Genomic DNA, 15,702 nt, shown 5'->3' on the forward strand with positions numbered 1-15,702 from the left:
CTCTTCTGTGTTCTGCTTCTTCATCCTTAGAATTAGATCATTTTGAAGGACTGTTCTGGTTCTAAAATCTTCAGATTGTAGGATTACCTTCCTGTTTGAAATATCTCATGATTTTCATTCTCTGGAGCTCATTCTTGAGTTGCCTGGAAGACGAGGCTCATTTCAGGTCCCCTTCCTTGGATGATAGTGTAAGGAAGACCAAGGGCTATGACTCAGTGAGGGTGACCAGAGTCAAACCCTCCTTCATGAATGCAAATCATTAGAAAGGCAAAGAAGTCATTTGGGTTCCTAGGAATGCTCACATTAAGCTTTTTCCACCCTCATATTTCATGATATTCCATGGTATTCTACACTGACACAGGGCTCCCTTAGAAGCCTAATGATAGATTCTTATTTGGAGAAGGAGAGGTCATACAGTTTTCCAGAGCCAAAGCCCACCAAGCACCAACAGTCCTCAGGCTGACTTCTCTCCACCTTCACTGCTGCTCCCTTCCTAAGGCTTCACTATATGTCAGTGGCTTCCTGTGTGGCTTCTAGGATCACAGCATCATGCACTCTAAGTCATCCTTCTCTGTTGTTCTCCAGCATGGCTTTCTAAAATACTGCCCTCATAATTTATCCCCAGGCTTAAAATCCTTCAGTTTCCTTATTGACTGATTCCATACTACTGATGTTTGTCTTTCTCTAAAGTGGGTGGAAAAAGACAAACGTTTATTATGTGGATATTTTATTTTTGTGTGTTTTTAGTATTGGTATTTTTTTAAACATTTGAGCTTTAATTTATAATATATGTATAATGTATGTAGTAGTACCTGCATGTACTTTACAAATAATAAATATATATACATGTGTTACCAAAACTCAGGTCTAGCAACTTGTCACTTGAAAGCCAATATGCAGGAGGCCAGATTTATGGAAAAGAAAGTTTGCTTTTTTTTTTTAATCTTATTTGTATCTTTGGATTTTTTAAAATTTTATTTGAGTATAGTTGACTTACAGTGTTAGTTACAGGTATACAGCAAATTGACTCACTTATACATATATCCATTTTTTTTTCAGGTTCTTTTTCCATATAAGTTAATACAGAACACTGAGTTGAGTTCTCTGTGCTACATACATTAGGCCCTGGATGGTTATCTACCTTATATATAGTAATGTGTGTATATTAATAGTAAGCTCCTGATTTATCCCTCCCCCCTCCTGTTTCCATTTTGGTAACCATAAGTTTGTTTTGAAAGTTTGCTTTATTTTGGAGGCTGGCATCTGGCAGGGAGAGTAGACTCATGTCCAAAGGCCAACTCCCCCTGACAATCACTGGACAAGAGCTTTTTAAAGGGGAATTTCAGGAGTGCATGGACAGAGGGAGGGGCTATATGCAGAAACAGCACGGGCAGCTCTGACAGCCACAGTCATCTTGAAATTAGTTGTGTGGTGGTCTATCAGCCTCCTCTTGACTGTTCAAGGTACAGTTAGTCTTTGGTTTCAGGGTCGGTTTGTTCCCATTGCTCTGAGGCCATTTCTCAGAACTGTGGCAGCTTGTATCATGGCTATAGCCTGGTCATCAGGTAGTTAACTTCTTCTACCTGGATTTCAGTGTCTACAAAACAGCTCAAAGGATATGGCTCCGAAGATTATCTATTGTCCTTGATGAGGAACTAAAAGTCCTTGATTTTATTTAATGACTAAGCTATGATTATTTGGTCTTGTTTGACTGCTTTTTTTGTTTCTGTATTTTCTCAGTTTTCTGATTAAATTTCTCCTTTGACTAAAGTTTTTCTGCAGACAAAAGTTAAGCAAAGATCCATTGCGGGGGATGGTTTCTGTCCTGAGAAGCCCTCACAGGGCCCTGCTTCTTTTCATATGGAGGCTGTAGATTTAACATTTCACAGATAGAGGTATATGCTCAAAAGAGTTTGGAGCTCATTGTTTTAAAGGATAAAATACATGTTATTAGCACCTTAAAGAACCTCAAGTGTCTTGGATCCATATTTCCCTTCTGTCACCTCCAGCCACTGTGTGCACCCTTATATTTCCTCATACCCTGGGCCTCTCTTGTGTACTTGCCCACTCTCTGAATGTGCTCAGCTTGTGCGTCACGTGGGGCTGGCCCTCCTGCTAATAACTGCTCAAAGCACAACTGCCCTGCCTATTCAAGGCCAAGTCTGAAATGTTGCTTCAACTTCTGAAGCCTTTCTTTACCGCTTCTTGTCCTAGATCCCACCACCCCAGGTCAGCTTAGCAGCCCTGCTCTGTGATTTCATGGCGTTTTGTTTGTTTCTCTAGGACAGCACTTTCCTTGTTCACTGGTTATGGTTTATGGTGTGTGTGCCTCAGCGACGAGGCTGTGGGTGCTGTCAAGGCAGGAATTGCATCTTACTCATCTTTGTACCCAGCACCTAGTGCGTGTTGGAAGGCAGTATTTGAGTTATTTTAAATTTTCACGAGCATCTTCCTCTAGAGAGGAAACTGGGAGGGACAGGGTTAATGGTACAAGGAATAAAATTGGCTCAGCACAGAAACCCCATCTGATGGGCATTTCCCTGCCCTGCTTCTCCGATCTTCCCCATCTTCCCAGCTCAGACTGCTTTAGTGAAGAGGATACTTTGGAAAGCTGTGTCCTTTCTTTCCATTTAGCTTTGAGGCAGCATGAAGGTTGAGAGTTGCTTGTCTCAAGGTCACTTGATTGCCGCTGAAGTGGGAGGCAACTCAGGGCTTTGGAGTCTGTTCAGTTTATGGAGGCTGCTGCTGTGCTTGTCAGACTGTGTTCAGGGTGGAGGGGCTGAGACTGAAAAGGGGAGGAAAGGCACTGAAAGTATTCAAAGGCTTTACACAGCTCTCTTACAAATGAGGAGCTCCTCTAAAAGTCACCCTCACAGTGGAAAATCCCAGGTATCACTTACCTCCTTTCTGTCCACATGCAAACACCCTGTACCTACTCTGTGCCTGGCTCTGTGCTGGGTGTTGGGACAGGGTCGTGAATCATTCAAGGTCCTTGCCATCGAGGAGCTAAACCTAGTTCAGCAGCGGAGACAGAGCATAAGCAAACAGCTGTGACAGTGTGGGGAGTCCTCGCCTATGCCTGAGGGAGTGATTAATTTAGCCTCAGGGTGTCAGGGAAGGCCCAGTGGAAGATAGCCTGAAGGGGTGGGGAGCAGTTCTGGGCCTAAGCAGCAGATGAGGTGTGCATTTCAGGCAGCAGAAACTACATCATCAGGGTCTAAAGCAAGGGTTGGCCAACTTTTTCTGGAAGGAGCCTGTTAGTAAATATTTTAGGCTTTTCAGGCTGTAGGACCTCTGTTGCAAGTACTCATCTCTGTTGTTGTAGCACAGAAGTAGCCAGGGGCAAATGTGTGAATGAAGGAGCATGGGCTGTGTTCCAATAAAACTTTATTTACAGAATTGGCAGCAGCAGGGCTGTAGTTTGCCAGCTCCTGGTCGAGAGGAGGATCTTCAGAGAGCCTCTCATCTGCTGGTTCCCAGTCTTTTCAAGCATTAGGATTACTTTGCATTTCCCGTCCCTGTTTCTGGATGCTCTTAGCTCCTCTCTTCATCAGGTATTGGTCAAGTCCGCTGCTAGCTGTGCTGTCCACAGTAACACTCTCATCTCCTGGACCCTCCATCCTTTTCCATCGCCTTCATTTTGTCACGGTACCTTTACAACAGAAAACTGTTGTATATGAGTTGTTTGTTTCCATCTTGTCTTCCCTGTTGGAATGTAAGCTTCATGGCTTTTGCTCTGTTGTACTCAGCGCTGTGCTGGAACCTGGAATGTGCATCTTGTCTGCTTCAGCTCTGCATCCAGTGAGGTCAAATGATAGTTGTAAATCAGCCATGGTGGGAAGATTGACCCCTTAGAAATAAGTCCCATGAAAATCAGGTTTGGGGCATTTTTTTTTTTCAAGAGCTGTTTTATGAGCATATCACTAGTTATCCCCTCTACCTAGAATAACCACTGGAAAGTCTGGTGCTCAGTACATACTTGTTTTTTGGATAAAATGTGCTGTTAGTATCTGCTGGTTGAGAAAATAGATTTGCATTTATAAATACAGAGTCCTCTTTCAGTTATTATTGTTACAGGGGATTTCTGTGGTCTTAGAGAGGGTAACTGCTGAAGGCATCTGTCACCTTCACTTGACCTGCTAGAGGACTGAGGACTCAGGACAAGACATGGCAGTCTTCACCCCACTGAGCAGACAGATTCTGCTGGTTCTGTGACTTCCCATGATATGGCATCTCTGCCTTATTCACTGCAGTCTCCTGAGTGAATGTGGGGGTCTCAGGCCTGTGTCTTTTTTTCCTAAACAAATATTTTGAATAAATTCCCCCAGCTTAGTGTGACTGTCATTTTTGCAGTGTTTTCAAAAGTCTAGATAAATTCTGTCCTCTTTCCAGTGTCTTCCTGTATCAGTCTCTGATTTGTCTGGGGCTTTGATGTATGGTATGCAAATGTGCCCTAGTCTATACCCTTTAGCTGTGATTGTCAGAAGTATATCTGTTTATGAACAATTTCCAACCCTGATAATCTAATTTTGAAATCTGCAGCAGTATGAGGCCCAGAAGCACTCGACAAGAATCACAATTTAACAACCTCTTCAATCTCAGTTCCTTTAAATGGGCAACATTAAACCTTGATACTGAGAGTCTGTTTGTAAGCCCACAGAGACTGATTAAAAAAAAAAAAAAAAGCCATCAAATTACCACACAAAGCACGCTTAACATTTACAAAGACCTCTCCATTTGCAGGATGCTTGTTCAACAGTCTTTTCAATTCCCTGTTCTAAGCACACACTAAGAAGTAGAAATGTGAGCTTGTGTTAACCGCCATCTGGCTTATCTCAAGCTTTCCAGGACCTCAGGCCTGGAAAGGACCTCTCACTGCCACGCAGAATGCCTTAGCTTTCGGAGATCTCTGTGCCCTTCGTTGCTGTCCTGACCTGTAGCTTTTTTTCTGCTTGTCTCTGTTTGCTTCTGTCCAGGGCCAACAAACTCACTATTTTCCTTAGACAGCTTGTTCTCTTTGTGAATACAGTTTACAGAAAGGTCCTTTTTTACCTGCCTCCCCATAATGTTCACCCACTGGCCCTAGTTCTGTCTGTCCCTGTGGAGCTACTCAGAACAAATTGGCCTTTTCTTACTTCTGTCTTCCTACTTCTACTGTCAAGAAAGTGGGGACAGCTCTCACGTCCCCTGAGCCCTCCCTTGTTCAGGCTGCATATCCACTGTTCATTCAGCCATTCTTCATGTGACAGTCCTTTGTACCCTCTTTATTTGGCTCCTATTCCTCTGGACATGTTTCAATTTCACCAGTGTCTTTCTTAAAGGGACCCAACAGAGCTGGAGAATGGCTCTCTCTTCCTTAACTGGGCTTCCCTCGTGGCTCAGAGGTTAAAGCGTCTGCCTCCAATGCGGGAGACCCGGGTTCGATCCCTGGGTCAGGAAGATCCCCTGGAGAAGGAAATGGTAACCCACTCCAGTATTCTTGCCTGGAGAATCTAGTTGTATAACCTTGGGTAAGTGAATCGTGATCATCTCACCTGACCAAGGAGAAAAAGTACCTTACACGTTCAGTAGTGAGTATCAGATACAACTGTAGTAAAATCATGAGGAAATGCCTGGTGGGAAGTAGATGGGTTCAGCCAATAATATTATATTATTATTATTATAAGTACTGTTACTTGTCTGGATATGACTTCCATAAAAAAATTGGGATCACTCTTATATTTTTTATCTTACATTGGAGTTTACATGGGGACACTTTCTCTAAGTTTAGGTGCAAATGTTGAACAGGCTGGCCCTAGATAAACACATCCAATTTTAGTATTATATGTATGTATATATGGGGCTTCCTCGGTGGCTCAATGGTGAAAAATCTGCCTGCCATTGCAGGAGATACGGGTTTGATCCCTGGGTTGGGAAGATCCCCTGGAGAAGGAAATGGAAAATCCCATGGACAGAGGAGCCTGGTGGGCTACAGTCCATGGGATCACAAAGAGTTGGACACGACTTAGCGACTAAACAACAATATGTAATATATATTTTATATTGACATGTTTTGTATGTGTACAGATATGTTAATATCAAATATATGCATACACACACACACACACACACACACACATATATATTTCTTGCAGCTTCCCATAACCCCTTTCCTTTGTCACTCCCACACTTCAATAACTGATGTGACTGATGCACACCTAGGTGCTCCCCTTCCTCCTCGTTTCTTCTCTGTTTTCCTCTCCTCACCCACCCAACCCCGGCTAGTCCCAGTTCTGAAACCCACACAAGCTACAGATTATGTCATGGATGTTCTTTGGAAAGGAAATGTTGATGTTCATTCAGTATATTGGAAAGGAGTCTTATCCTAACTCATCCATGTGTTAGCTGGATGACCTTGGACAAGACATTTTCCCTCTGAGGCTCAGTTTTTATTTTCTGTCTTTGATGTTAATGAAAGAAGGTATTTTGAAGAATGAAGGTTGGCTTCCAAGTTCCTTTTCAAGTAAAAAAAAATTCATTCTAATTCCTGCAATCTGGTATTCATTTGAGATCTGTGATCAGGTTCCCTCGGCTCTGACTGTGTTCTGATTTCAAGTATATACTTAGCTAACAACCTTATAGCACCACACATTAAGGCAGCAGGAATGTCTAGATAACTCCTTCAGGTATCAGCTTTTCTGAGTGGCTTTGAAGTCAAACATTCTGTGGAAATTGCCACATCATCCTGAAGGGAATCAGTGCTAAACTTGAGGTCCTATGCTTTACCTAATTTTTTACCAACCTCTTTGAAGGTAACATTTTTTACTTGCTTTTGTGGCTATAATGATCATTTTTAATAAAGTTTTTATTTTAAAATGCTTTTGCATTTATAGAAAGATTAAAATAGTACAAAGAGTTCCCATGTATCCTACACCTAGTTCCCATATGAACATCTTACATTCATTTGGTATACTTGTGACAATTAGTTGGTATTGATACATTATGATTAACTTAAGTCCATACTTTATTCAGATGTCCTCAACTTTTGCCTAATGTCCTTTTTCAGTTCCAGGGTCACATCAAGGACACCACATTGCATTTGTTGTCGTATCTCCTTAGGCTCCTCTTTGCTGTGACATTTTCTCAGAATTTCTTTTTTTTTTAAATCTTTTAATTTTTTGGCAGTTTCAAGGGGTACTTGTCAGTTGTTTTGTAGAATATCCTTCAGTTGAGATTTGTTTGATGTTTTCCTCATGATTAGACTGGGGTCATGGGTTTTGGGGAGAAAGATCCCAGAGGCAAAGTGCCATTCACGTCATATCAAGGATAGGTGCTATCGGCATGTTTCATGACTGTTGACCTTAACCCTGACCCCCTGGCTGAGATAGCGTTTTATTTGTCAGATTTCTGCACTGTGATGTAACCTCCCATCCTCCATCCCCTTTTCATATTCTCTTAGGAAGGAAGTCACTATGTACAACCACTGCTAGTTCTTATTCACCTAACTGTCCAGGGTGGATATTTCTGATGGCTGTAGTCTTTTTTTCCACCAGAATTCTCCTATTTTATTGACATCTTCTAGGGCTTTGTCATTTAAATCCAGCCAGCAATAAGGAAGGGAAAATGTGGAGGAGAATGTTTGCTTTGAAAAGCCTTGGCCTGAAAATGGCACACATCACTTCCACTTAACATTCCATATGACACTCATTCATCTGCCAAACCGAACTGCAAGCGAGGCTAGGACATATGGTCTAGCTGGGTGCCCAGGAAAAAGAGGAAATGGATTTTGGAGAAAATCTAGCAGTGTTTGCTACACTACTTCAGAGTACAAAAGGGAATAAACCAAACCCATCTACTAATAAAATGGTCTACTCACCGTCTAATAATATAGCCATCATTTCATTAAAAAATGAAAATATAATGGAAAACAGAATCTTAGAATCAAGGAGAAGCATATAAATTGAATATAAAATTAGCTTAATAAAACTTATTCCATTGACCTTATTTTTCTTATTTCACTGTTGACCTATGAACATTTGTTGAGAATAGGCAGTTACTTACATGTCAGCGTTTGGAAACTTCTGCCATATGTTATACCTGGGCCAGATTCTGTGTCATTCCCAAAGTCTGCCATGCTAGTTTTCCCTTTACCCATTGTCTGTCTGCAGTGCTCTTCCTCTGGGTTCTTTGCCTGTGAAAGTGCATTCACTCTTCAAGTGACAGATGAGGTGCCTTCACCAAACCTCAAGACAGAATTAGTCCCTTGCTCCTTATGGTATCATGTCACTCTGCTTCCATTCATAGTTTAACAGTTATCCGCACTAGTATTATATATATGTATGTTTCATGCATTACACTAGGTGCTCCCTGAGGACAGCATGGGTCTTACTGATTTGCTAGATCCCTAAGCATAGTCTGAAAAATATAAAGCATGTTTATTGAATGCACCCAGAATGTTAGATGTCCCAAAAAATGGTCTCATTTTTAAACCTCTTTCTTTAAAATACAACAAAACACTTTCTTTTATTCCCCCAATTATAAAAGTGATCCTCCCTTATGACAGCCATATCTTCCTGGTAGAGGTGATTTTGAACTGAGCCTGGAAAGGTTGATAGGGTTTGATGATAATAAAGGTATAGCCCTGTCAGGCAGGCCATACTGCTTTCTATGACACGTCCTAGGTTCAGAGCATTTGTTTAATAGACGATCAGATCTCCTTTGAAACAGCTATAGTGTAAAACATTCACTTTCATAAATCATCATATAATTAAAACCCAGACTCTGACCTTGTTCTGGCACTGCTTCTGGGCAGTCAAGGTTGATGTACAAGTTCAATGCTCATTATCTTGAACAGGAGTTACTAACCTGAATTCACAGGGTCCCAAAAAAGAGATAGCTTCACCAAAGCAAAAGAAGTGCTTAATTACCACTTCAGAAAGAGGAGTATGGAAAAAAACAAAAACAAAACCAATTATTTTCAGACATTAATGATTCAGCTGCCATGCGTCTCATTACCAGCCAAAACATGACTTCTCAACGTGATCTGATCAAGTTTATTAGAAATAAAATATGAATTATAAGACAGTTGTCCCTTTCCTTCCTTCTGTCCTTTTCTATCATCTGCTGTTAGTCTTTTGGTTACTTTAGTGACATTAAGAACTCAATTAATATTTTACTAAAATGCAAATCAGGAGACTATTAGTAAGTCTATTAGTAAAATGCTCCCTTTATCTCACTTAAACTGTTTCCTCAATTTTCAGGGTTGAAAAATTAGACCTTAATTAGAGTTTATATTATTATGAGGCTTTTCATTTCACACTATTACATTTATTTATTCATCTGAAATTCTAAATGTTGATAGATAGCATAAGAATTATTTTTTCCTGTTATACAGGTAGGAGAATAGCCTCAGATACTAAGTGACTTGCTCAAGACCCCACAGCAGTTGTGGTTCAAAGCTGAGTCTCCTGAGTGCAAATCTAGAGTTGAATGTACCTCAGTAGCATTTACCTGTCAACCAGTTAGCCTTATGGAAGAAGCTCAGACATTCTTATTTCCTCTGATTATAAAAGTGACTCACACTTAATAATAGCCAAGTCTTCCTGGGGGAAGTGATTTGGAACTGAGCCTGAGAAGGTTGGTAGTGTTTGATAGGTGGTAGGGGTCAAATATATATTTTTGCATTGAGGTTAGCTAGCTATTAATATGTGCTCTCCTACATATCCCTTGTTGGGGGTGGTGGGGGGGCACGCATGGAGACAACACATTCAGAATGAATCTGTGGTTTGATTTCTGGCACTCTTTAGAGAAGAAGATTCTCAAGTCAAAGAGACTTTAAGTCATAGTTGCTCAACATCAATAGAGAATCATAGAAGGGACCTAAAAATCACTTTACCTTCCAGATTTTATTGGTGAGGAAATTAAGGCATACAAATGATTATTTTTTAATTAAATTTATTTATTTTTCATTGAAGGATGATTGCTTTACAGTATTGTGTTGGTTTCTGCCAAACATCCACATGAATCAGCCATTGGTATACCTATGTCCCCCACCCTCTTGAATATCCCTGCCATCTTCTTCCCCACCCCACCCCTCTAGGTTGTTACAGAGCCCCAGTTTATGTAATGCCTACACATTTTAAATATATTGAATTTATTTAACCCACAGTGTTAATACACAGTTATCAATCAGAATGCCTACTTTCCAGTTTAGTTCTCTTTAATACCCTGCTTCATAATTACCAGTTTTTTTTTTTTTTCTGGGAGGGGCATCTTTTCTACTTTTAGGACTGCTTTGGAGAAGATATGTTTATACAGGCATTGCCTCGCATTCCCAAGTATGTGCGATCTAGTTGTAGGTGTAAAAGACATGATGGTTGTAGGGCGCAGGTCCGTTCCCAAAGAGTTTGTTGCACTGAATCCTTAACTGGAACTCTTATTTAGATTCAACCATCAATATGTGTGTTTAGTTTAACACACAGTATTTAGCATATTGCCCGCCCCCCCACCCAAAAGAGATCTGAATTATTATTGATTTAATAAGTTGGTGAAGGAACTGACTCTCAGTTGAAATTCTTTGATTGCTCTTTTGAAGATAATGCATAACTACATCACCAATCATACGAGTCCCATCCTTACCTCATTTTTTTTGTCAACAGAAGCAGCATTTTTCTTTTACTACTAATTTTAATGGAATAATTAGGACAGTAAATATGGTGCATGTTTGTGTGTGTATGTGCTCAATCGCTCAGTCCTGTCCGATTCTTTGCTACCCCATGGACTGTAGCCTGCCAGGCTCCTCTGTCCATGGGATTTTCCAGGCAAGAATACTGAAGCAGGTTGCCATTTCCTTTGCAGGGCATCTTCCTGACCCAGGGATCAAACCCGCATCTCCCGCATTGGCAGATGGCTTCTTTACCACTGAGCCACCTGGGAAGCCCCCTATGAGTGTGCTGCAGTAGTCTAATTTTTACCAAACACTAAAGTAGAGATAAAGATGGTAGTGATATTGTAGAAAATAGATTGTTGCTGCAGCTAGTACCACAGTGAGAAAGCTTTAAATATTTATGGTTAGTGGGTATACAAAAATTCAAATGTGTTATACAAAGATCAGTTTGATGGTATTAGGGTGTAGGGAATTTTAAAAGCCAAAGACCACATCTAGTTTGAAATATTTACAGAAATATATATGGCTTGATTTTTATTTATTTATTTTTTGTACTGGAAAAATGACTTACATGGTATTGGGTCTTACTCTGGTGATGTATTTACTGAAGGTGAAATCTGTTTCCACATACTTTCCAGTGACATCTCATGGCCATGGAGGGTTTAACTTTATTCTATGGATCTCATCCAAGACTGAATTTGATTAGAATTTTAAAACCAGGGGTTTCTGATAGATAGTTATCATTCAGCAGAAATAGAAGTCTTCCAGGAGCCGATTATGACTGCTGAAAGCTTAGGAATTACACTGGCAGTTTGGTCTGAACAGCATTCTGGAATGGGACCACAAGCTTGGTGGTATATTGAAGCCAGACACTAGACACACAAGGGAGAAGAATAACTCACTTTTTAGCACACCTCTGTATTTTCCTAATCATAATTAGCTTTTATTCATTTAGGCTTCCTTTGTGGCTCAGCTGGTAAAAGAATCAGCCTGCAGTGTGGGAGACCTGGGTTCGATCCCTGGGTTGTGAAGATCCCCCGGAGAAGGGAAAAGCTACTCACTCCAGTATTCTGGCCTAGAGAATTCCATGGACTGTATAGACCATGGGGTCACAAAGAGTCAGACACGACGAGTGACTTTCACTTTCACTTTTATTCATTTACATTTGGTTTACTGTTGCAGAATATTATGGATCTGCCTTTAGAAAGAAGAAAAAGTAAAGCTATGTTACCAAAATTCCTCCTTTCCAAATAGTTACTTCAGTATTTAAACCATTGGCATTTATGCATTGACTTAGGGGATGTTTTTGATAATTTGCAAGTGTGCATTTTTGCAAACCAAATAAAAACTTGAATAATCATTTCATTTTGTTTTGCAGAACCCCAGCTGAAAGGAATTGTGACAAGGTTATTCAGCCAGCAGGGATATTTCCTGCAGATGCACCCAGATGGTACCATCGATGGGACCAAGGACGAAAACAGCGACTACAGTAAGGAACATTAGCTTCATGCAATCCAATTACAATCAGATGTATGGCTTAGTGTCTCTTAGACCTAAAGCATGGCCAGGCTGCCTTTGGAACTGTTCAACTACTAGTAAGCTAGTTGTCTTTTCCTTTGTCCTTTTTGGTATGATTCTTATAGCAAAGAGACAGTAATGTATAGAGCTTATGTATTCAATAAGAAGGTAGGAGGCTTGAAGGAGTTCTGACTGCTCAGTGGACAAGAATTTCCTCTCATTCCATTGTTTGTAGTCAGAACGATGTTAAGTATTCACAGAAACAAGGCTACCTTCCAGCTCAAGGTAGTGTTTTAATCCTAGAACCAAATAGTAAAAATACCATAATAAGTCTTAGAACATCATTTCTGGAAGACAAAAATTACTTCTCAAAGTAAATATTGAATATATACATTTGTATATTACATGTTATTTTATCTTGACTGAGGCCAAATTTATTGATTTAAAAAGAAAACTATATTAAAATATTATATGTTGCAGTTTATATGATAATAAGATGATAAATATCAGTACTGAACTGCAATTTTGTTTACAATTTTTTGAAATGAAATCCAAGTATTAAAAGATTATTGATGACATCTCTGGAAATAATGTTTAACTAATTTAACTGTAGGGCCGACAAGCTTGATAATTACCAAATCATCAAAGTCTGACAGAGTGTAATTGCATTTAAGAAGCATTTTTAATATAAGCCTCAGAGTCAGGAATGACCACTCTCATGGTACCTTTCGGTTTCTGCATAATCATATATAGGTACCTGGGGAGGAAATTCCTATTATTCTAAAAATATGTAGGACATTATATTGTTTCCCAAAGTTTGTCTGTATTCACTGCTAGATCTTTATTACTGGTCACTGGTCACATAGTAAATGCTCATTAAATCTATACCCAATTGAGTTGTCTTCTGATAGATGTGGTTTTTTTTGGTCAGACTTTCTTTCACTTTCTTTCTTTCTTTCACTTATGGTCAGATTGACATTCTGTCCAACTGAATAAGGTAATCTAAAAGCTTGATATTTTATGGTGAAAGTGTTAGTTGCTCAGTCATGTCCGACTCTTTGCGACCCCACGGACTGTAGCCCACCAGGCTCCTCTGTTCATAGAATTCTCCAGGAAAGAATACTGGAGTGGGGTAGCCATTCCCTTCTCTAAGGCATCTTTCTAATCCAGGGATTGAAACCAGATCTCTTGCACTTTGGGTAGATTCTTTACCATCTGAGCCACCAGGGAAAAATACAGATCTGAGGAAAGTTCTATGATCCCTAGAGTGTGAAAATGCTCCTATCCACCCCTTCTAAATTATTCTTTGTTTACTTAATGTTACATGTTACAAAATATGAATTACAAGAAAGGAAAGATCTCATTATAGAGAATTTCAGCCCATTTTCTGCTGAGGAGTTGATTTACTTATTGTGTTTTGCATTGTTGGTTTGTGTTTGTGGAAATGCATTCTTTAAATAATTTAAGATTTTCCCTGAGTCCAGATGAATAAGGATGCTCTCCTCTCCATGTATAATTTCCATTTATTGCATCTCAACTTGAATGCAAATTTAGTGAAGCTACAAGTATAGATGGAAAGAATCAAGGATGTTACTTAGCTGTGTCACCCCCTGCTGTCTCTGAGGTATCCCTTGATCTGGTTTCTTTTTCTATAAGATGAGGTGGCTGGAGATGAAAGCATTAATATCCTCTGTCAGCACCAGCTACCCAACTTAAAAAAAGATTGAAAAATTATAAATTTATGAAGATAGATTCAAGTGAGCCAAATAGCCATACTCAGTTTAATAGGATGCAACTGTAACCCAGACAGCTGTCCTGTGAATGCATGACATTTATCATAGAGCAATGGCCGAGAGGTGAAAGTGTGGAGTCCACTAACAGAAACACTTACTATTTTTCTAGAAAAATAGTTGAAAGTGCTTTCTCTCCAAATGCTGTGTCAATGGCTAATGTAGATCTATAACCACATGTAAATATATACATTTATACACAAACAGTGGAGAAGGCAATGGCACCCCACTCCAGTATTCTTGCCTGGAAAATCCCATGGATGGAGGAGCCTAGTAAGCTGCAGTCCATGGGGTCGCTAAGAGTCAGACACGACTAAGCGACTTCATTTTCACTTTTCAGTTTCATGCATTGGAGAAGGAAATGGCAACCCACTCCAGTGTTCTTGCCTGGAGAATCCCAGGGACAGGGGAGCCTGGTGGGCTGCCGTCTATGGGGTCGCACAGAGTTGGACACGACTGAAGTGACTTAGCAGCAGCAGCAGCAGACACAGACAGATGTGTGTGTATTATATATGTGTGTATTTATGGGCATAATGGCATTATGCATGACACACACACTGAAGGTACTGCGTTTGGTCACATACTTTTAGAAACTAAGTTCACAAATTTAAAATATCTTATATTTTATTCAAATAAACTACTGCATACATTAATTGACAGGTTGGTATTAAAAGGAGCTTAAATATACAAAATAATAAGACTTAATAAATTCATTTGGATACCCAACCCTTGGCTTAACATTTAGTTAAAAACATCATTACATCTGAAGCCCCAGTATGCTCTTTCGAAATAGTGGAGTCTACTTTTCCCCTTCAGTACCAGGTATAACAACTATCCTGAATTTGACTTTTTTTTTGTTTATTTCCATGTAGGTTTACAAGTACATTTTTCATATATACATGATGCATATATTGTATACATCATTCGTGACATTGTTTTGCATGGTTTTAAACTTTTTTAAGAGTAACATTATCATATATAATTTTATGTATTTTCCTCCCAATATCATGGTCATCCAATGCATATATGGTGATATATTTGCTTTATATCATTCATTTTCATTTTTGTAAAGTATCCCATTGCATGAACATACCAAAATACATTTATCCATTCTCTTTTTGATGGATAATAGGCATTTATATTTTAAGGCAATTACAAACAGTGCTGCTAAAATATATCTTGTAGATGTTGAAGAAGCCTCCCTGGCCATCCTTAATAAAATTAAACATTTCACCTTTACCTTTCTGTTCTGCTACCCCAGTTTTTTTTCTATTTATAGCTCCTATGATGACCTAAAATGTATATTGTTGCTGTTTATTTTTTATCTTCTTCCCAGGAGAATATAATTTTCCTGAGTGAAGAGATTTTGTTTTGATCTAGAATCTAGAATGATCATTAATACATAGTAAGCCCTCAACAAAAGATGAAACAAATGAATTAATGTGTCCTTATGCATATGTGTAAAAGTTTCTGTAGATCATTGTCTATCTACCTAAGTATCTTTTAATATTTCCTTTTGAAATAATGTTAGACTTTAGAGAAATTACAGAATAACATAGGAAATTCCAGTGTACACTTCACCCAGCTTCCCCTAATGGGCACCACTTTATGTAACAACACTACAGTTATCAAATCCAGGAAATTAACATTGGTAAGTACTATTAATTGAGCTATAGACTTTATTCCAATTTTGCCAGTTTTTTTGACTAATATACTTTTTTCTGATACCTCCCCCCTATATTTTAATTA

At 39.3% G+C, this 15,702-nt stretch overlaps 1 protein-coding gene across 4 annotated transcripts in view; it reads left to right on the plus strand.

Moving 5' to 3' along the window:
- The window catches only part of FGF12 (fibroblast growth factor 12), a 612,490-nt gene that overhangs the window by 364,409 nt on the left and 232,379 nt on the right, over positions 1-15,702 (plus strand). For all 4 annotated transcript variants that reach the window (NM_001079789.1, XM_005201557.5, XM_005201556.5 and 1 more), the window contains one exon: positions 12,024-12,134. In NM_001079789.1, coding sequence (NP_001073257.1) covers positions 12,024-12,134 — 111 coding nt within the window. The remainder of the gene's footprint in view (positions 1-12,023; positions 12,135-15,702) is intronic.

The sequence above is a fragment of the Bos taurus genome, chromosome 1 (assembly GCF_002263795.3).
Source record: "Bos taurus isolate L1 Dominette 01449 registration number 42190680 breed Hereford chromosome 1, ARS-UCD2.0, whole genome shotgun sequence".
In the NCBI taxonomy this organism is placed as follows: Eukaryota; Metazoa; Chordata; class Mammalia; order Artiodactyla; family Bovidae; genus Bos; species Bos taurus.